At 45.6% G+C, this 22205-nt stretch overlaps 1 protein-coding gene across 2 annotated transcripts; it reads left to right on the top strand.

Moving 5' to 3' along the window:
• Positions 1–3570: 3570 nt before the first annotated feature.
• Positions 3571–20971, top strand: Isx (intestine specific homeobox). 2 transcript variants are annotated; one of them, XM_050123211.1, is made up of 4 exons: positions 3571–4703; positions 17467–17618; positions 19327–19443; positions 20091–20971. In XM_050123211.1, the coding sequence occupies exons 1-4, from the start codon at positions 4406–4408 to the stop codon at positions 20298–20300; spliced, it is 777 nt and encodes a 258-aa protein (XP_049979168.1). In that variant the 5' UTR covers positions 3571–4405; the 3' UTR covers positions 20301–20971. The 2 variants fall into 2 exon arrangements, with proteins under 2 accessions (XP_049979168.1, XP_049979167.1); XM_050123210.1 differs by having other exon boundaries at positions 19327–19402; positions 20091–20967.
• The last annotated feature ends 1234 nt before the right edge of the window (positions 20972–22205 follow it).

Here is a 22205-nt window from a genome sequence, read left to right as displayed (position 1 = left end):
GGGAGGTATACCAAAGAGTGATGGCATGTATTGGTCCTGTAACTGCCCACCATTGAGCATGGGATAAACACTCAGGTAGAGACAGCAGATGTACGTATACATGTGAATGATAAAAACTCCCCAGTCCAGAGGTCAGGACTGGCTGACTTTCCAGAGACAGCTTGGAAGAAGACCCAGCATCCAGGCCCACAGCACAGGAGTGCTTTTACTGAAGCTAGGGGCATGATCCAGTTGAAAAGGTGCTTGCAGTGCATCTGAGATCAGATCCCCAAACCGTGTTAAAAAGCTGGAGGTGTGTGTCTGCAATCCCCACATTGAGGAGGCAGAGACAAGAGGATGCCTGACACTTGCTGGTTTGCCAATCTAGCCAAATCAATGAGCTCCAGGTTCATTGAGAGATCCTGTCTGAAAGTCACCAGACCTGGACCTCTGGCCTCCACATGCACACACATGCACACACACACACACACACATACACACACACATGCACATATATACATGTGAACACTGGCTTGTTTTTTGACTTTCAGGTTTTGAGACAGACTCTTTATGTAGTAGCCCTTCCTGTCTTGGAATTCACTAAGTAGACAAGGCAAAGCTCAAACTCACAGAGGTCTACCTGCCACTGCCTTCCAAGTGCTAAGATTAAAGGTGTGCTCCACCAAATCTGACATGAAAAGGGTGTTTTATTAGCTTGTCCATGGGCCATGGTCACTCATAAGAAAGTCAAAATGAAAGGAACTAAGCCAACAGGTACAGCAACAATGACCACGTATCTCTCCTCCACTCAGTTCTTCCTCCGTTAAATGAGAGGTTGCAGCCGATGGACTCAGGATGACAACCAAGTGTGAGCGTTTAACGCAGCACTTTGAACTGGTTAGCTGTGCAGCTTCGCTTCTTCTACTCTGTCTCTCCAGCATGTCTCCTCAGCTGTAAAAGTAGTCTCAATTACACCTAAGTGTTAGGGCTATAAAGTGAATTAAAGAAAACAGTGAGTGCTCAGACCCTGGCATAAGCCTGGGCCCAAAGAACATTCTCCTTGCCTCTCTGTCTTTATCTCTCAACTACTCATAAACTGGAAGCCCTCCTTTCACCTCTGACTACCTCTGGTTGGCAAGTTCTTAGTAGGGACTTTCCTCTGTGGGACTCTGCCCTTGCGCTATGCTGTGTTGTGTTGTATTGTACTGCCGTATTGTATTGCACTGTACTGTATTATGTTGTATTATGTTTCATTGTATTGTGCTGTACTCTATTGTACTAAACTGTATTATATTGTATTGTGTTGTATTGTACTGTTGTGTTGTATTTTATTTTACTATACTGTATTGTAATGTACTGTATTGTGTCATGTTGTGTCATACTGTATTGTGTTATACTGTATTGTGTTGTATTGTACTGTACTGTGTTGTGTTGTATTGAGAAGGAGAAACTACTGGACTATTGACTGAGAGTAAATTTAGAGACTGTTAAAATAAGCCCATGTTTCAATTCTGGGAATTGTTTTGTTCTGGATCACTGTTTAATAGGCACCACGTGGCTGTCAATGGAAACAGACTCATTCCATTTGTTTGGATTTTTTGGTGTGTGTGTGTACATGCATGTGTACATCTTCTGCAAGTATGGGGGCACGCCGTATGTGGGTGTGCATAGATGTGCATGTGGAAGCCCAAGGCTGATGGATTGTCCTCAGTGGCTCTCCCACCTTGTTAACTGATCGGGAATCTCGCCGATGTGTTTAGTCTTGCTAGGCACTTGCTCTGAGGATGTCTTGTCTCCTCCCCCCAAGGCTGGCATCACGAGTGGACAACCCCACTTATGCAGCATTTATGTGAGTTCAGGGGATCCGGACACTGATCCTTACACTGGGGTAGCAAATGCTCTAACCACTGAGCCACTCTCCCCATCCACTTAGCTATTTTTTTAAAAAAAAAAATTTTTTTTTTCAAAAAGTTTTATTGGAAGTCTCAAGTATTTGAAACAGCCTACTTCACTTGAATAAAGCTTGTCCACCTTTATTAGTCTTCAAAGAACACCATCTGCTTCCAAAGTAAACCAGCATTCTGAACTAGCTTCTCTTGGTCTTTGTTCCCAGTTCCTGTAAGCATTCCCATCAGAATTTGAGGTGATTTTAAGGAAGCTTTTCTTTTTAAAATGCAAACACCACCAAATCTCTAAATCTACATACTCCTTGACATATTTGGTTCATTTCTACCTTTTTTAAAGTTTTAAATACCAAAAACTAATCGGTATAACTTTTATACAAAGTCAAAAAATATAAGATGTACTTCCTGTGTCTTTGATGAAGCATTTAAATGATTGGCTGCTTAGATTCCAGGTTAAACAGAACACTACAAAATTTCTTATTAGTACAAATTCATGGATTGTTCTGCGTACACATGCACTGACCAGTGGCTTCAAAGACATGCTTTAATTATGGAATAGAAGGAAAGGAAAGACTTCCTCAAAGACGTTACAAACTCTTCCACCACAAATACAGTTTGATTTGTGTACTGTAGGGTGTCTATTTTATAATTTTGTATTGCATTACAGACTTCCTTAAGACTTGTTTTTTACAGTGTATGTGAGTGCTTGTGTATATGGGTGCAGTACTGACCGGCCAGAAAAGGGCATCTGATCTGGGGGAGTGGGCAGGTGTTGAAGTGGTGAGCCGCCACCTGGGGGCTGGGAACCAAACGTAGATCCTCTGCAAAGGTAGCAAGTGCACCAAATGCTCGCCCTTCTCCATCTCTCCCGGATTGTTTCTTTATTATTTATTTATTTATTTACTTTTATGTGACAGTTAAGTTGTTCTCTAAAATCATAGTTGCAAAAAAAAAATGGCATCGTTTCCTTGAAACCAGAAGTGTTGAATTTGGAGGCAGCTTCCGGGTTTTAGTGGTGGCAATTACTAGCTGAGCTCTGTAATAGGCAATAGCCTGTAGACGCAGCCTGTGGGCGTTCCCAACACTTACCTATACAGTTCAGAATAAAATAATGAAAGTGTACATCACACTATACTTCGGTGGCCTAATTAGATTAAGATGCATAAATTTAACTTTCATCTAAGCAAATTGTCCATTTGTGATTACAGTTCATTAACACATGGCTTCCACATATCCTCAAGTCCTTCCTCCCATCCCTTGTATCCCCTGTATCCCTTTGGTCTGAGCCTGATTTCCCCACATGTCCCGCATGGGTCTTGGAATGTCTTCCATGCAAGGCAAGGAACACAAATCTGTGAGGGACAACACAGAGCTGACCCTCACCACCACACCCTGGCTCAGTCTCTAAGCCTCTGCAAATCCTATGAGCGCTCCTAATCCTCAGTGTATAAACACATTTTACTAGGCCTGGCCATCCCTCCCCCACCTTCTCGTCTGTTCCACCTGGCCATTTCTCCAGCACCACACCCCTGTGTGGCATCCTGTATCTATCCTCCAATCCTGGCTGCCTCCCACAGCTCTCTGCTCCAACACCTGAATGCCATCCCATCTCCTGGGGTGGGACTTATTCCCCTTATCAGCCAACCCTCCTCCTTTATTACACACAATCCTTTGAACGGAATTCCTGGCAAGATAGAGCAGTGACTGTCAGCTCCAAGCCTGGGGTTTATTGGACAAAGGCACTTTGGGACTGTCTCAGAGACAGGTAAAGGGTGACCAAACAAGAAAGAAGAAGAAAGAACCCCAAACGAAAGAGAAGCAGGTGGCTAAAGAGTTTAGTATGTGACTGGAGGTCAGGGAGAGAGTAGAACAGAGCCAACAGCAGCCAAGAGACAGGGGCGTGGGTGGGGACAGTCAGAACACAGGCCTGAGGTCTATGAAGGAAAACACCAGCCTGGCAGTGTATTAGTGACCCAGCACCACCCTTCCTAAAGATCTACAAAGGCACACGGGCCCTGGAAATTTCTTTCATTCTGGATACTAGAAGCTGAACTGAAAAAGTCCAGAGGGCAATTGCAAAGGCCCCTCAAGTCACAGGGAGGCTCAGGGCTCACTTGGCCACGTAGGGCCCATAGGTGGCACCCCAGCCTCTCAGGGACTATCTGAGGTCAGCAGGAAGGGGACACAAGTCAGAAAAGAAGACAAAGGTGGACGCTGGCTCCAGACCTCTCCCTGCCAACTCTGCATCGTTTCTCTCTGTTTCTGTTACCCTTGAGCAGTGACTGCTGACTGGGAAAGCCATCACCTCCAAGACCCTCTCTGGAAAACTGAACCTCTGTGTGGTGACAACTGTGACCTGTGGACACAGGACGTCAGCTCTTCCGCAGGAAGCCACTCCTGGTCTTGTAGGTGTACGAGGTCCATGGAAGTCCCTGTGTCCAAGGGATCGTGCTCGAGTCACCCAGGATCAGGATCCCTGAACACCACCTCTGTGTGCCCTCCGAGTCCCCAGAAGCTCCAGGATGAAAGTACACCACCCTCTGCTGGCATCTTCCTGGGCACACACAGAGTGTCCCTCCCAGCTGGCTTCAGGGCAGGCCAAGGCTGGCCCTACGATCCATGGGGACATGGAGAAGGAGAGTTCAGGGTACAGTGAGGCTCGGGAGAAGCTGGGCCTGTCCTTCTCCATTGACGCTATCCTGAGGAGGCCGTCAGAGAGAAGAAACACGCCCAGACTGCAAAGCGTAGGAGAAGAGGACTCCAGGCAGACAGCAACCCCAGGTTCAAAGCCAGAGAGGCCCCCACAGGATCAGTCCCAAGGTAAGTGACTTCTGGTCATTCGCTTTGTCCCGAGGGCTCTGGGGAGGTTCTGGCAGTTCTCATCAACAAAACAAGGAGCTGTGACATCCAAAGTGAAAGTAGGTCTAGGCCAGATGCTTTTTTAGGATTTTCAGTCTGAATCAGAACCGTGCTCTTCAGAGCGCAGAAGCCCGTTGGCTCTGCCGATTGAAACATGCAGGGCCATAGAGCAGACTCTTGTTGACCAGGCTATGACCAGGAACTGTCAGTCACATTCACCCTGCACGGATGAAGTGGGAGGCACCGTCCTTTCATCTGGGCAGAAATTACGGCAACTGGGGCTGATAAAGCGGTGGACAATGTCACCAAGTTACAAAACTAGAAGCCACAAGCTGAACTCAGGCCCTGGCACACCCATACATTCTCCCCACGGGCTGAGCTCAGTTTGCATCAGCTTGCATGGCTTCTAGTAGATCAAGCTTTGCCAGGCCCTGCCCTCATAGATTCCCCATACCAAGTCTGTAGCTTCCCAAGGACACACACCTACAAAAATGACCAGATAGTTTTCAGCTTTTCTTCAAGCCAGCACTCACTCAGGGCAGTGGATACCCCTTGCTGTGGAATCTGGGATGGCAGAGGGTGTCCCCAACCTGTCTTTGCCTACTGTGTGACTTTAGGGACGTTTCTGTTCTCTCTGATCTCAGCTTTACTTTGTGAAGCAGCTCAGGGAATCAGAGTGAGGCATGTTAGTGCTTATGAAGTCTCAAAGGCCATTTGGTCAGGAGTCTGTGAGCCTGGAGTATCTCACACCAGACCCTGGTCTTTCCTGTTTTCACCCCTTTCATCTAAGAAAATGCTAGGCAGGAAGCTCAGGGGGTCCTTGATGGCATTGCCTCCCTACCCAGAGTCCCACCCCCAGCCAGTCTCCCACAGAGATTCCTTAGAGCAGCTGTGCTTAGCTGGGGGAGATGCTGCCACCCTCAGCAGGGGAGGTGGCTGGTTTCCTCATAGAAAAGGGCTTGGGCTCAGCTTTCAGAAGTTCGCTGGTATTCCAGTCAATTAAGGATTCACAGAAGCCAGCTCACTGGGAGTTTTAACCTGGGTCTCATCTGCTGCAGCTGTATAAATGAATGCCACCTTCCCCATCACAGAGAGAGAGGAGAGTGCCCCTGCTACTGATAGCTAAAAGAGACGGCTCTTTTAAACCTCCATTGAAGATTCTAGTATGTTCCATTTGTATGTTCCTGCTAAGCCCAGAGCAGACACCAGACAGTGCTGGCCAAAATGACAGCCACAGCTCGTACTATCTCCCTTGTTCTAGTTCATGGTCATATATGTGAGACCCACTTTAGAGAAGGCAAACCTAAAAAAGGAGAGAAATCACCTACAAAAACTGCATAAGCAATTAGTACTAGCCCTGAGCCCTGGAGGCCTATGGCCATGCAAGGGAAGTTATTTATGGTCCTAGTTTAAAGTTTTCCCAACCCTTGGAGCAGGTCCCTCTGGCAGTTCATGACTTTGGCTACTCACAGATGCAAAGCCACCATGTCAATAGTTCTGGAGTTACTGCTTGCTACCCTAGCTCCCTATGGTGTCGATAGTGCTGATAATTGGTAGTGGTCAGGACAGAAGGATCTCTCTTCACATGCGTGCATTTGAGCAAACACACAAAGTAAAGATGAAGAAGAGTGAAGCAGACATAGGGCAAACGGGCAGCAATGTGGCAGCAAGTACAAAGGTGGCTGTGGACGTCTGGGATGTGCTGGGTATGCAGGGCTGGGTGCGCAGGGAAGGGACCCAAGATCACTGACTACTAAGCCCAGACACGGTGTCAGTGCACAGGAGGACTTTTAGCAATCGCTTCCTCAATCTGGGCCTCAGTTTCCTCAAAGGTAACATGAAAGAGCAGAGAGAGATCTCCGTACAGTTCCTCCCAGCTCTGACGTGCTGTTGGAAAGCCCCAAAGAAGGCCATGGGAGTGGTTTTAGACTTCCTCTAAGCAGAAAGTCCAGTCACAATGCCATGTGGGAAGGAGCAAGGTGGTTCATTAGGCAGACCCTGTCAACCACCCTTGTCCCTCCCCACCATCTGAGGAGCCCTGGGTACAACTCAGGATGTGGTGGCTAGCCAATGCCCTTAAGCTTCTCGTGTGCTGTCCCTCCTCCGGGACAGAACCCCCCCCCGTCCCCCCCAGAAGGGCAGCATCCAAGGACAGCAGCAAAGCTTCAGGCCCCTTGCTGTTCCATTTTACATGTATAGGACTCCATGGAGTGGCTGGTAGACTTAACCTCCAGTGATGGTTTGAATCTGAACCCTCCCCCACAGGTTCATGTTTTGAATGCTTGTTTCCCGCTAGTGACACTGTTTGAGAAACTATGGACCTTTTGTAGAGAAGGCCTGCCCGGAAGAAGGATGCCACTAAGTGGGTCTCTGAAGATATATCTTGGTCCCAAGGTCCTCTTTCACTCTGTACCTAGCCTACGATGAAGTGACCAGCCCCTGATGTCACATACCCTGGGCTGCTCCACCATAACCTCCCCCCTGCCATGGTGCACTACAGACCTCTGAAACTCTGAAACTCTGATGGATTTTTCCTGTCCAGTTTTATAGTCACAGCTCCATGCAAATAACCAACCCCACCCCTACTGCCACCATGTAAGAAGCCTGGATTAGCTGTGCCATTTCAGGACCCATGTCTAAGACACCAGCTCAAGGCGAGGCCACAAATCTGTACTCTAGAAGCTCCACATGAATCTGGTGTCCAGGGTATTTGAGGAGGCTGGGACTCCAGAGGTAAAGTGGGCTGTTCAGATCTAAAGTTCATAAAGAGTCAGAACTGGACCTGTCACCCAGGCTCCCAGGCCAATCCAGGGTGTTGCCCACAGCTTGAATTTCTTAGCAAGGTCTAAGGTCCTTTGCCTTTGTGACCCTCACAGTGAAGGGGTTGAACCCTCTCAGATCTCAAATCAGTAGAAACCTGTGAAAGGATATTGGACTCAACCACCATTTACTCCTCTTGGGAGAAGCTAGACCTCTGAAACCCATCAAGGGAAAGGCAGTCAGGAAGAAACCTCTCTCAATACTGGAGACTCTGAGCCTGAAAGATGTCATCTCTGCCTAGCCCACTGGTGAACCTCTGAAACTTTAGCCCTAGGGGAAAAGGAAACCTGTGTGGACTACCCAGCCTCTGCAAAATCTTCTTACATCCCTTCCCCTGCTCATGGACTGTTTGTTGGCTTCCTTGGTGAAGAAGCACTAAGTGTGTTCCCTGGGCAGGAAGGCAACGAAGAAGGTAAAGAGGAATAAAACCAGAGGCAGTGAATGTCCACATATAGCAAACTTTGGCCAATCACAAAGATAGTTCCTGCCAGATTCACCGTGGAGCAGGGCCAACTTGTGCCTATCTTGTCTGATGGAGCTGGCTAGGGCAGAGTCATATTCTGGGTGTTTGAGGAATGTCCTACAGCAAGGGTCAGCAAGATTTTTTTTCCTGTAAAGGATAATACTGTAATTCTAAGCTTTAATGATGGTCTCTGTCACAATTACTCTACCATGGAGGTTGAAAACACCGACAGACAATGTGAAAAGCATAGATATATTTGTGCTCTAATAAAATTTTATTTTCAAAAAGAAGGCAGTAGGTCCATTGGTCCTCATGCTCTGGCTGCTCAGCCTCTGCCTCTGCCTCTTTGCTGGGCTATTCAAAGTCCACACACCTGACCTGCTTGTGTCTGCATTCATCTCCATCACTCATTCAGACCTTCTCCTCTATGCAAAGATATGTACTTCTGAACCTTTCCCCCCTTCAGATGCCCTGCATCTCCAGCCTTTGAAAACCATGCCTCCCCATGTTCCTTTCTCCTCCTCCTCTTCCTCTGGTTAGTTCCCTGACCTCTCTCCTGTCTGTGAGTGCTTCTGACAGCCTGAATAATCACAGGAGTCCTACCTTCCTCCCACTTGTGTGTATTTGTCTGTGTGTGTTTGTGTTTATACATGTGTGCAGGTGTGTGTGTGTGTGTGTGTGCATGTGTTTATGCATGTGTGCATGTGTTTGTGTGTGTGTGCTTATGCATGTATGAGGGGATAGACAGAGACGGAGAGTCTCTCCTTCTCTTCTGAAGGACACCAGTCATTGGATTCATGTCTACCATATCCCCAGAGTGATCATATCTTGAGTCTTAACTATTATATTTACAGACTATTTCCAAATAAAATCCCATTCATTGTTAAGAGGAGTCTGAATTTGTGCATATCTTTGGGGGCAGGATCACAAGGCTCACAGGTATCTCACTGCTTCCCCCTTTATCTTACGCTCCTTCCTTTTTCTCTTCCTGTTGCCAGAGGCTGCTCATTCATTTCCCAGCCACCCAGACCAGAGATAATCACACAGAAACTGCTTGACCTATTACCTCATACTTCTTATTGACTACCTCTTATATCTTAAATTAACCCATTTCTATTAATCTGCGTGTTGCTACATGGTTGTGGCTTATTGGTAAGGTTCCATCTGGCATTTGACATCTGTCTTTTATAGGAGCTACATGGCTTCTCCTTGACTCTGCCTGCTCGCTTTTCCTCTCTCTGCTTAAATTCCTGCCTTGCCCTATTCTGCACTGCAATAGGCCACCCCAAAGCAGATTCTTTATTAACCAATGGTATTCACAGCATACAGAGGGGAATCCCACATCACCTCCCTTTTCTGTCTAAATAAAAGGGAAGGTTTTAACCTTAACATAGTAAAATTACATGTAACAAAACAGGTAACAAGCAAGAATTACATTTACAATATTTATATCTATTTTATCTTTTATTATAACTAAGGAAAACTATAATTATAACTATCTATTCTTCAAATCCAGAAGAATATAATATTACCTAAGTTAACAGGAAGTACATTGTAAGCAACTTCCAAAACTCTAGAATTGACAGAGACATCTCGCTGCCTGAATAGTCACCCAAGTTTTTCTGTAACGGAGCATCCATCTTCAGCCTACAAGCTCAAGTATCTGGCAGATGTTTCCACGAAGCAAGAAATTTCAAAGACATTTCCACCTATATTGGCAGTTTGTCAGTCACTTTCTTCTGCATCCTGAACAATGTCTGGCATACTTTTTCATGAAGCAGGAACCCCAAAAGACCATCTGACCCTTAGGCAAGTTCAGCAATCATTTTTCTGTGGGTCCTGCATGTCTAGTTCATACAGCATAACATCTGGCAGTCCAGGCAAAAACAGTTTCTTAACCAAATGGCTAACCAACTCCATAAGGAGCCTCTTCGATGCTTATATCATTCTTTGAAGTAGATGAGTGTGCCAGAAGCAGATGTGTCTCATTGCCATGAAAAGTCCCAAGTTATTAAAACATTTTAAATTCTGTTAGTCTTTGAAAGGTTTGAAGAATAACTATCCTTCTGAAATATATCTCTGTACATCTAGAAAGCCTAACTAACACGATTACAAACTTGACTATTACAAATGACTATCTATTAACCTGTATTTCTTAATTATACATTACATTTTTAAATGTGCATAATATACCTTAATCAAGAGCATAAATATACATATAACAAAATTGACCTTAAATTTGTATCAATAAACCAAGATCCATACCAATGCAAAGTATTTATCTTTATAGCATATCCCCATTTATGTAAACAAACGTTTATAAACAATATCGAGGGATTTAGGCATAGTTCTCTCTAAACTGCTTCCTGATTTTTGTTGGGTGAAGTAATTTTAGGGGGTTATAGAGACCTTTCAGAGGGTTCCATTGAACCATATTAGTCTGGAAGGAATCCACAGGTTCTCATCCCCTGTGAAAACAAAAGCAGAACCTCTTTTCCATTAACATATCCTTAGACCTAAATTTTGAAGTTAAGATATCTTTAAAGTATATTTGTTGGTTTAGCTTAGCAGGCCTCAGAATCAAATATTTATCTACAGTAAAAAAAATTCAAAAAAACATAATAATATACATAATCCAGACTCTCTGTGTATATTCCATCTTTACGTGGCTTATTTTTTTTTACTTCTTTAATCTATGACTGTCTTTACTCTGTCTCCTTAAAGACTTTGCTTTTTTTTTAAAAAAAACTATTTACTTCCTTTTATAGCTATCTATATTCTTCTTCTTCTTCTCTCTCTTAAGCTTACATACATTTATCCAATGTAGAGATCTTTTTCATTTAAATCTGTCTTTATTGTGTATCTGCAATCCTTTTCTGACAAGGGCCACTTCTTAAAATGCTAAGTAGCATGGCTGCTTTGCCTTTTGGATCTGCCCAGTTCAACATGACAGAGGCCCATTCAATGCCAACTCTGTGAGTCATGCTCACAGCCTCACTTCCAGACACACAGCAGGTCTGTGTTGCTTTAAGCAAGTTGTAGCACTTTGCTCACAAACCCCATTTAAGTGCTCAGCATTCTGAAAAAGCCAGCACTGTTTATGCAATTAGCACAAACCAGGAAGCCACCATTTTGAAACCTCATGAGTTTTGTTTTTGTTTTTTTGTTTTTTGTTTTGCTGCTAATGTTGAATCAAGAAGATCTGTCTTAAAGTAGCCACAGCACCCCTGCTTGCCACCATCAAGCAGAACCAACACAGGGAGAAAATTCAGCTACCAAAAAGCTGCACTAAATTCCGTTTTATGTTTGTTTGTTTGGTTAGTTTTGTCTAGAATTTCTTTTCAAACTCTCTCAGATTTTATGTGGGTATGGTCAGCCCATGTTGGCACACCAATCTGTTGGTGAGGGCTGCTCATTCATTTACTGGCCACTCAGACCCAAAATAGTCACACAGAAACTGTACTATTACAACACTGCTGGGCGTATTACCTCATGCTTCTTATTGGCTAGCTCTTATACCTTAATTAGCCCATTTCCATTAATCTATGTATCACCACATGGTTGTAGCCTACTGGAAAGGTTCTGTCCACTGTCTGTCTCCTACTGCTGCTACTTGGCTTCTCCTTGACTCTACCTGCTCTCTCTTTCTCTATCTGCTTGAAATTCCTGCCTTCCCCTGTTCTGCACTGCAGTAGACCCAATGCAGCTTCTTTATTAACCAGTGGTATTCACAGCATATAAGGGGAATCCCACATCATCTTCCCTTTCTTTTCTTCTCTCATCTCTTCTCTGTCCTATTCATGTCACCCACCCATACACCCCGGGCCTTTAACTGCATGACCAGGGCCAATTAGCAAACCACAGAAAAGGAGCAATCAGGAAAAGGAGTTGAGAGCAAAGAAACATCAGTTTATAATTAGGTGGCCTAATCACCTGCATAAATTGTGTATTTATTATGATCGATGTATTAAACGACTCCATTTTAATTAAGTTCTGCTAACTCATTCTCTTTGAAGACTCACTGAAGTGTGATTCGCACCTCCCAGAATTAATAATGGCCAGAAAGAGCCACATGAAAGAGGTAGCTGTCCTGGCTGTCTTCATCCACCTCTCCCTGCCCCAGATGTTCTTGTCCATCTAAAAAATGAAGTTGCGGGGATGAGCTGGAGCCATGAGCTTCCTGATGTTGGATATCCTGTACAGAGGTCAAAAATATGTTGTCCAAAATAGCAACTGCTAGATCAAAGTGGCCAAGAACCTGGGAAGGAGATGCTAGGCCTGGACCTAATCCTCTCAGAGCAGAGATACAGAATGCCAATGTTTTTGCATCTAGGAAGGACTCCATCCTAGGCCTGGAACAGCTTCCCTGGTGGGCTCAGATTTTCAATGCTTTGATGAAGAAATCTCTGAGGATCCTAAGGTGTATAGGCTGCATCATGTTCCAGTCTCTCCTCCATCCATAATCGGCTTACACTGCTCTTCCTCTGGTTCCTGCTTCTGTATCCTGTGACCGATTATGATCAGTCACCTGGCAACAACCTTCCTGGCCTCTGGCAACCTCTACCAGCACACAATGGGAAAGCTAAAGCATTGACCTTCATCAGTACTGCACTTGCCTCTCCCTCCCTGCAGTCCTGTAGTCCTTGGTGAGGTTGACTCTGAGTAAACCCCCACACAATCTTTATTGCTAATAGCCCCCTCCTTCCCAGACACAGGTAGAGAGGCAAGTATGGCAAAGTCTATACTTCAAAATCTTCTGAGGCCTTCAAATATGGCACCACACCAATCTCATATGTCCTTTTTTGGAGATTAGTGGCAAATAAATGATATTGTGATGGAGAAAAAACACAAACCTTGACCCAGAACACAAATTTTTCATAATCCTTTAGATAGTCCAATGAGAAAGAGCTGCCAAACAGAACATTCCACAGTGATGGTTGTCTTGTACAGCTACAGTCCAACATGGTAGCCCCTCACCACACCGCGCTGTCCTGCTATGGATAACATGGCTGAGCAGCTGAATTTTCTATTTTTCTTATTTCAATGGCCACTTTAATCTGCCAGCTGCTCTTTTGGACAACACATTTTTTGGCCTTTCTGCATGATGTCCAGCCTCTGGTCCTAAATTATTTTCCTGACTCAAGGGTTCAAGTCTATTTGTCTCCATCCCAAATGGACTTGACCTTAGTTGGGAACCCAACCAATGGGAATGAGTGACCTCAGCTCTGGAGTTTTCTCACTACCGCTTATGTCTCTCTGGTTTGAGGTTGTTCCCAAGAAGGGAAGTAAAATAAAAATCATCATTAGAAGGGTAAAGAATATAATCAAAATATACTACTTGTAAAAAAAAAAGCTATACGAAAAATCAAAATAAATATAAGGACAAAAAATAGTCATATTATAAAAAGAAAATAATCATAATTGACTACTGATATTTCAAGAACCACAAACTAGTCTTGAAAAAGGGCTTCTGCATCTTGAGCTAAGCAGGTCCATTTGGAACTCAGCCTCCATGTCCCCATGCATGTGAATTTTAGGTACTATCTTTCTTCTAGGAAGGATCACTAGAGTGATTGAACATTCCTATCACCATCACAATACCATCCCTCAAAAAAGAAAAATTCTGTCAGAGCACATGTAGCTCAAGGCCAATGGCATGCAATATTTTTCTAGCCTACATATTAAATTTGAAGCCAGACTTGGCTACATAAGACCTTGTCTCAATAATAAATTTGTTATTTTTATTATTATTGTTCTTAAAAGCAGGGTAGTCTTGGAAAGGTAGGAGGCAGATGGTAGAAGTGAGATATCTACCATAGATGGCACACAACTGCTAAAAGGAATGGTGTAAAGGCACTTGACGTCAATCCTGATTACTGAGTATAATCTTTGAGAAAGCCGCTCCACCACAAGTTGTCCTCTGACCTCCATATCTTCTCCCTAGCAAATGTCCATACACACACACACACACACACACACACACACACACACACACACACAAATAAGTAGATGCAATAAGAAGCGGCATAAAAGCTATTGAAAAATGATACTTTAGTCCCCATTGCATGCATTCTCAATAAACTTGTGAAGTCAGCAAAGGGGAGTAAAAAGCCAAATCGAGGAGATTTTAAAAGTGGATTAACAATAAAAGTTGGTACACTATGGATGCGTGAGACTATGCAATCTCATTCCTACAACCTAGGAGACAACATGGCTGATTCTGAAAAGGAGAAGCGCACACGCCACTCCACTCACACACCCACCCACACGCCATTTTTCTCCTCAACTAAAGGATTGCAGAATCTGGTCAGGGTGGATTAGTATTTGGTCATCTATCATTCAATACCTCTCCTACCTCACCCTATAGACAGCAAGTACAAGTACAGAGTAAATTAAATGTTCTCAAGTTGTGAAGGTTAACAGAACGAGCTCAGGTCTTGTGGTGTGGTTTCTACCATCCTGTGACAAGCATCATCCCCTGCAGAAGAAGAAAGGAATGTTAGTGGATCTTTTCAGCTATTAAGCTGCCAGCATTTTCCAGTTCTTCCTCCCCTTTTAAAGCACGTCCGCTCTCATCAGTCGTCTACGTGGCTCATGACACCAGTGCTCTACAAAATTTCAGGTGTATTTTACAAAACCATGTCCTCTGTCCTCGGGGCTATTCATCTGGAGCAAATATTGGTGAAGCTCTCTCTAGGCATTGGTTGCTTGGTTAATCTGAGAGCCTCCTGCCTTCCAGGGGTACACTGTCCAGAAAGGAGGCTGCAGGCAGACAGGAGCCACCTCCCCAGTGTTTGGGTCCTCCAAGCATGAGTGCTGAGTCTTCCCTGGTACTGGACTCTGTCCTCATCTGAAAGGGAAAACAATATGGGCTGAGAGTTTGTGTGTTTTGTCTACACTTCTGTAATTGGTCCAATTAGGACTACTGCAGCTTTATCTTCAGATGCCTTGGCCAGAAAACAAACCGCAGAGTTTGGTCACTCCACCAGCATCCACTGTTGCCTGGCTCTCTGAGGGGCTAAAGTATAAAGGCGGCCAAATCTCCCATTCTGAAAGATCTCCCTGGGAGAAGCAAGTGTATATAGTACTTTTTTTTTTGTATGACTGGTGTGCGTATGTAGTCATACTTTTCTTTGGGCCACCAGCTCACAAATAATGACATGGAGATTTATTAATTATGAAAGCTTATTGTATCTGTTTGTTCCTTTGGTATATGTCCGTCATTGTGAGAATAGTGAATTATAGATGCTAATAGTACCACTTCATTTCTCTAGGTACAAACCCTTTCTAATTGCTTGTCTTTTCAAACATTTGCTTAGATATTATCACTGGTTTGTTCTATCATCTAAAAGGAGGACAGATTGTACATGGACGATAGACTATAGGTACTAATTATTATGAAATTGTTAATAACTTCTAACTTTTTACTTGTCACTATTAAATATTATTTCTATCATATTTACTTTGAGCCTTTTCTGTGTTGAGGCCACCAGTTGATGTCTATCCTTGGACCCTATCTACCCAAAGTCAAGTAAAGATCAAAGAATAAAATATATAAATATTTTTAAGATTGAATTATGTCCCAAAGAGCCTGTATAAATTAGAATTATGTCTGTCCCTGAAATCATCATCTGTCGCAGGAAAATACCTATGGGATATGCTACAAAGCCAGGCAGTTGAGCAATTTGAATGAGTCTGGGTACAAAGGTTGGCAGAGTGAGGGCAGTAGAGCTGGCTATGGCAGTATGAGTGCCCACCGAGGTTCCACAGAGTACTGCGCCTAGAGAGAGGTCCCACAGGTAGGGATGAATACAGAGGGTCACTCTCTAGAACGCCTTAGCAATTTTAGGTTAGAATTTGTTTTAGAAGGAGCCCAGTGAGGCATCAAGCAAAGGCTAGGATATTAGAACATGGATCCATCAATGCCCTCTTCCCATTCCTGCCGCCCTAGGATGGGCTCTTACCCCCCATCCTCTGCCCCACCTACTTCCACCTTGGAAAGGGGCTGGCTGAGTTATAACTTCCAGGATATTCAAAGTCAGGTGCCAAGTTGCAGGATGGAGTCAAATCTCTCAAAGCTTTGGGGTAACTCCCAGGTCCCTGGAAAGACTAGCATACCCCATGAATGTTCTCATTCAATCTGTCTCCGTCAAAATTAAATAGTAAATTAAAAGCTACCATGAAGATTGAGGATATGACTCCGTAGGTAAGAGCATGAGAACCTGAGTTCAAATCTCCAGCGCACATGTAGAAAAAAGGGATGTATCTACATGCACAGCTGTAACCCGCTTGGGAACAGAGACGGGAGAATCATTGGAGCTTTCTGGCTCCAAGTTCAGTGGGAGACCCTGTCTCAAGGGAATGTGACAGAGAATGACAGAACAGAGCACTCTGTCCTGCACATACACCACACACAGGTGTGTACACATACAAATACTTACACATAAACAAACAAATAAATCCGATGGCAGACAGAGAGTGACAATCTAGGTAAGAAAGGAAAAGACTTTGGACTCTTCTGAACAGGGCCCTCACATTTTCATTTTGTGCTGAACCCATAAATGGCAGAGCCAAACCTGAATGGAACTGAGGCTAGTCAGGTGGGTTGGAGATGAGTTGGCAGGGCTCTGCTGCCACCATGCTTGACCTGCACTTCCTAAGACAAGGTTGGCATACTTTTTCTGTAAAGGGCCAGATGGTAATTATTTCAGTCTTTGTAGCCATATGCTCTCAGATGCAATGAGTCAGTGCCACCATTATAATGCAAAACTGGGAAGAGATAATACAAAATGCAATACATAAAGCTATGTTTCAATAAAACTTTATTTTAAAATACAATAGGATGGGTTTGGTCTGCTTGCCATCTCTTATTATAGACAAAGGGGTGTGCCCTAAAGACATTTAAACCGAAGAAAGGCACAGAATCAGAAAATTTTCTAGAAGGTTTACTTGACTTCACTGGGAAGAAGAGGATTAGCCTAGAGGGGGTTCTAGAAGACAACGCTGCTAACCTCCAATTCCAAAGTGTAGCGTCTGTCTGTGCTATGTGTACTACAGTACTATGCCCGTAGTGCAGCACCTGCAGGAGACGGGTCATCCTTGAAACAAGAATGCCAACTTTATTGTGCTCAGGGGCAGCTTATATAATGCTCTGGTCACACCCCAGCTCTCCGGATCTTTCAGCTGCAGCCGCCAGAACCCACTCCCCTGTCTCACGCTCAGAGTAGCTAAAACACAGGGAAACAAGTTGTTTCTCTCCAGCAGGCAAAGGGTCTGAGGCAGGTAAAGAAAGTCAAGGGGCCAGGGGTCTGCAGCCCCCAACACCAAGGAGCCAGGGACCATCAGCAGTGGCCATAGGCTTGGAGAAGGAAGCAACATAAACATCTCCCCAAGGGACTGACAGCCAGGTTGCTGACCCAACTTGCATGCTTTCTCCCACAGAAGAAAGAAAGAGCAAGCGGAGAGTTCGCACCACCTTCACGACGGAGCAGCTACAGGAACTGGAGAAGCTCTTCCGCTTCACCCACTACCCCGACATCCATGTCCGGACCCAGCTGGCTTCCAGGATCAACCTGCCTGAAGCTCGAGTACAGGTACAGTGACCACTTCACTCAGTTCCTTGCTGGGCCCTCAGCCCTGCAGGGCTGCCCCAGCTGAACCATCTCCTGGGTTCCAGGCAGTGAGACTACCCTCGCCTCATAAAGAACCTCTAGTGGGTAAACTCTGGTGCTCTCCATCCATCTCTGTCCCATGCCCCCTCTCAGCTGCTCATTCATGCTTCTAAGGGTTATCCATGCTATCAGTTATAGCAGCTGAGGACTGGGGTCAGCCAACATTTTTACTAAGAGGAATCGCCTTGGGTTTTGCTAGACATGCCGTCCCTGTCAGGGAGGGCGAGTGTCCCTGCCATGGTGGCCTGAAAGCAGCCACAGCCAAGGAAGAAACAGGTGACCATGGTGACATTCCAACAAAATTATATTTATAAGTGTGGAAATCTGATTTTTGTACAAGCTGCCAGTGTCAGAAAATACTATTCCTTTTGTTTCTTTTCTCAATGGTTTAAAACTGTGCAAATCCCTCTCAGCTGGAGGGCCACTCCGACATTTGGGTTGGTAGGCGTGGCTGACCAAGGCACTGCTGGCCAGCCTGGTAAAGTACACCTCCATCTCCTTGGTGGAAGCAGAGCAGCAGACAGACCAAGGATTCACTGTCAGAGACAGGGTTTCTATACTAACAGCCGAATCTAACATCTGCCATCTTGTCACCACCACATTCTGTTAGAAAAGTCTCAGGCTGGCATGAGTCTCTGCTCTGACACACAGCAACACTGCCAGCACTGTTCTGAACACAGAGACTTCGACATCATTCTTAAAAAACAAAAACATGCAGTTTATTTGCTCTCACTCAGAATCAAAATAGAGGTCCACCCCAATGCACCACGTTCCATTCAACCCCCTTCCTCTGGCTAGAGCCCAGCCCAGTCTAAGTCCAGCTAAGTTCCTCTTACTTAGAACTGTGTTTAACACCTGCGTCTGCCATCAAGTCTAAAAACCAACACCTGCTTTCCCAGAATCACCAAGGACAAATGTCTGCATGTCAGAGACCATCAGGGCGCCCAGGAATGCAGAGATCGGCCAATGTTCAACCTATAGCTGCCAAGTGGCCCAGAGGGGTTGCAAACTGGTGGCCTGCTGATGGAAGACACCTCACAAATGGCTTTTATTTGGCCTGCACGGCACTTAAAAACTCAAAAGCATTCACATAAAAAAAGAAAAGGAAGGGAAGAAGGAAAGGGGGAAGGAGTGAAGAAGGGAGGGAGGGAGGGAGGAAGGGAAAGATAAAGGAAGGAAGGAAGAAAGGAAGGAAGGAAGGAAGGAAGAAAGAAAGAAAGAAAGAAAGAAAGAAAGAAAGAAAGAAAGAAAGAGAAGGTCATCAAGATTCTTCCCGCTGGAGGCTGGAGGCTGGAGACTGATGAATCTGACATGCCGGCTCCTGTTTCCAGGTGGCAGCTGTTAGCAGGATCTCAGATCTTCAAGCTCTGTTCACCACAGACCCACCCAAACCTTCTCAGTTCTTACTCATGCATGTCCCCCACTCCTGTTACCCTGGTCTCTTCCCTGAAGTCTCCAGACCCGACATGCAATGAACTCCCCCTCCCAAGGTGTGATTTTATAAACTGTGAAGTGCTCATTCTTGGGGGATGCTAGTGTTCTGGAGTTGGGGGAAGATACCAAATGGGGGTGGGGCGAGTAGTTGGATGTATTTCCTTTACACATGTTCATTTTCTTTCCCTGACCGCAGATCTGGTTCCAGAATCAGAGAGCCAAGCGGAGGAAGCAGGAAAAGATTGGAAGCGTCAGTGCATCGCAGCAGCCTGGTGAGGCCAGCTTGACCCTGCCCTCAAACATGGACATGGTTGTGAGTGGCTCAGTCGTCTGGGTTCACCTCACCCCAGCCCTGCTCTGAAGGATCCCTGGGGAAGGTGCCTACAGTAGCGACCACCATGTGAATCCTTCCAGAAATAGGAAGGCCAAGGAGATGCCTAAAAGAGGGGATCTGGAACAAGTGTCTCGCTAGCTGGCTCTCCCTTTGAGTGACAGAGTGGTATTGTCACCTGTACAAAACTTCACAGTTCACAAAACAGAGTCACGGGGTAAAGCATAGAACATAGGGGTTGGGCAGTCAGCTCTAAAGTAGACTGCCCAGTGTCAAACCTCAGTTCAAATCCCACATCACAGTGTGCCATAGAAAAGTCATCTTGCTCCTTAGAGGTCAGTACTAAAGTTTTGACCAGGATGCGGTGACTAAGACCTGGAATCTTCTATTCATGGTCTGCTACTGAAGAAGTGACTCTCTGAGGAGTGAGGTGACATCCTAGACACATGGCTGCTATCCATGCTGTGAGGTTAGGTCCAGGTAGGTATGCTGAAAGCCCCAGAAGGGCAGGACCAGCTGCCACACTACCCACCACCAGCTCATTGAATCATGGAGGCCCCTGGGAAGCAGCAAGAACAGTTCTTGGTCAAGGTTAGGACTCATTGGTCCCCTCTGATCTTTCCTGACAGGGTCCTGTGCTGACACCTACTGCTCTGCCCACAGTGGTGCCTCCCACGGGTTGCTACCCACGTTCTCAGACTCAGCTCACTTCAACCTGGTTCCCTGCCCAGATCATCCTTGTCCCATGGCACCCATGGGATCTGCTGCCCTTGCCTGGCTATCTTACCCAACAGGCTTGTGTTCCTACCCTCATCCTGCCACCTGCATACCCCAAGTGAGGCAGCATCTGTGTCAGTTCAACATAGGGACTGGTTGCTCTTTTCCCAAGCAAGCTACTCTACTCTCTCAGTGATAGCAGACAACCCTGGACCTCAGAGAAAATCCCTCCCCAATCCATCAATGGCCCACAGCCCGGGAAGCTACCCAGAGCTTGCTATTGGAAACTGCATTGGCATGGCAGCAAAAGACAACACACCAGCCCAAGTCATTGTCCTAGTGCAGAAGCTTGGCTGCCTGAGGGCTGGGGATGAACTCCAGAATAAGACACTCTCCATTCACCCCTGTGCTTCCTCTAATGGCTGTCCACCTCCAGCTGGTCAGTCTCAGTACCCCCTGTACTGAGATCCCCCTGGACCTCATCTGTAGCAGATTCCTTCTGAGAACCCTTTTCTCCCTTACTTTGGGGGAGATGAGCCCTGAAAAACACAAGATGTGGAGAGGCCCAGGAGGGGCTTCACATCCATGCACCCATCCATGATGTCTTTACTGACCACTGAGCATTGTACACTTAGAAACAGATGTGGAGCTGAACAGATTGGACTCTGCCCGGGTCAACTGAAAGGTGCAGCTGACCTCTGCCTGCATCAGATGGCGGTGACCTTGCACTTGGCTCCTGTCCAGCTGACATTACTATTGACGTTGGTATGAAAAATCTCAGAATGAGAGAAAAATAGAAAAAAATGTTTTTATTTTAAAACAGAATTTCGTGTCTATCATTTGCTGGTCTGGGAAGCATGACCTGTCTGCACTGGAATTACTGACGAAGAAGACAGCAAAGCTCTGTGCACACAGGGCCCAGCTAGCCTGCCTGGCTCTGTGCTGGAAAGCCCTTGGCGCAGCTCTTGGTTTCTTTGCAGGGATGCTAGACCATGGCTCTCAGCCTGTGGGTAGCGGCCCCTTTGGCAAACCTCTATCTCCAAAAATATTTACAGTAGCAAAATTACAGTTTTGAAGTAGCAAAGAAAATAGATTTATGGTTGTAGACCTCCACAACATGAGGAATTGTATGAACGGGTCACAGTGCTGGTAGAGTTGCCCTAGACAAACCAAACCACATGTTCTGCCTGAGTCTAGTTTTCCTTGTCTCTAGAAGAAAGGCAGCGGCTCCCACCTGGCCTTTGATACACAGCATCCAGAAGACATTGGGAGGAGGGCACTGCACCTTAAAAGCCTGAAAGTTGGGCAGCCACTGGAATGATGTTAGCATTTCATGCCTGGGCAGGCCATGGCCTGGTTCCCTGTCCCAAGAGGTTTCTAGTCCCAGGGAGACCTCCTGCTGGGCTTGCTTTCTGCCCAGAAGTCTCAGAGGTTTGTGGTTGCTGCTCCCCTCAGGTAGGCAGCTGTGGTTGAACTCTGTGTATAGCTTCAGGGTAAGTTCTAGAAAATTTATTCTGAATCAAAAAACACCTGAAATCTTCATGAGCCCTGACCTACCACAGAGTTAGACCAAGAGTTGGGAAGACTAGGTCTGTATATCCTCTGATTAGTCTCGGCCTCAGTTTCCTCATCTGTAAGTTAGAGATAGCAGCACCAGCTCTGCCCTGGGGAAACCAGCACACCAGAAGTACAGAGCACAGTTCCTCTACTGAGAAGTAGTCAGCCACTCTGAGCCCTTCAGACCCGAACCTGACATACAGGAGAAGGTTGGGGACAGATGGAGAAACACAAAAGAAGGTTAATTCAAAGGCTCACGATTAGGCAGCCTTCTGTGCTGTGTGCCTGTGACAAAATGCCGGAGATAGACTGTTTAAAAGGAGAAAAGGTTTCAGGGATTGAAGATCAGAGTTCTCTGACCATGTGGCCTTGGGCCTATGGTGGCAGAGTACCACTCAGAAGAGGGTGTGGCAGCGGCCCATTCATTGTGTGCGTAGCCACCAGGAAGCAAAGGAGGCAGAAAGGGGTCA

The sequence above is a fragment of the Alexandromys fortis genome, unplaced genomic scaffold (genome assembly GCF_014885135.2).
Source record: "Alexandromys fortis isolate MF-2015 unplaced genomic scaffold, M_Fortis_MF-2015_v1.1 scaffold_185, whole genome shotgun sequence".
In the NCBI taxonomy this organism is placed as follows: Eukaryota; Metazoa; Chordata; class Mammalia; order Rodentia; family Cricetidae; genus Alexandromys; species Alexandromys fortis.
This window is presented reverse-complemented; position numbering and strand designations above follow the sequence as displayed.

Bases quoted from the DNA above. Each gene is read 5' to 3' on its own strand.
- Isx (XM_050123210.1), top strand. From the start codon at position 4,406: ATGAAAGTACACCACCCTCTGCTGGCATCTTCCTGGGCACACACAGAG. The intron at 4,704-17,466 runs GTAAGTGACTTC...TTTCTCCCACAG, and splicing joins CCCACAGGATCAGTCCCAAG to AAGAAAGAAAGAGCAAGCGG. The intron at 17,619-19,326 runs GTACAGTGACCA...CCCTGACCGCAG, and splicing joins TGCCTGAAGCTCGAGTACAG to ATCTGGTTCCAGAATCAGAG.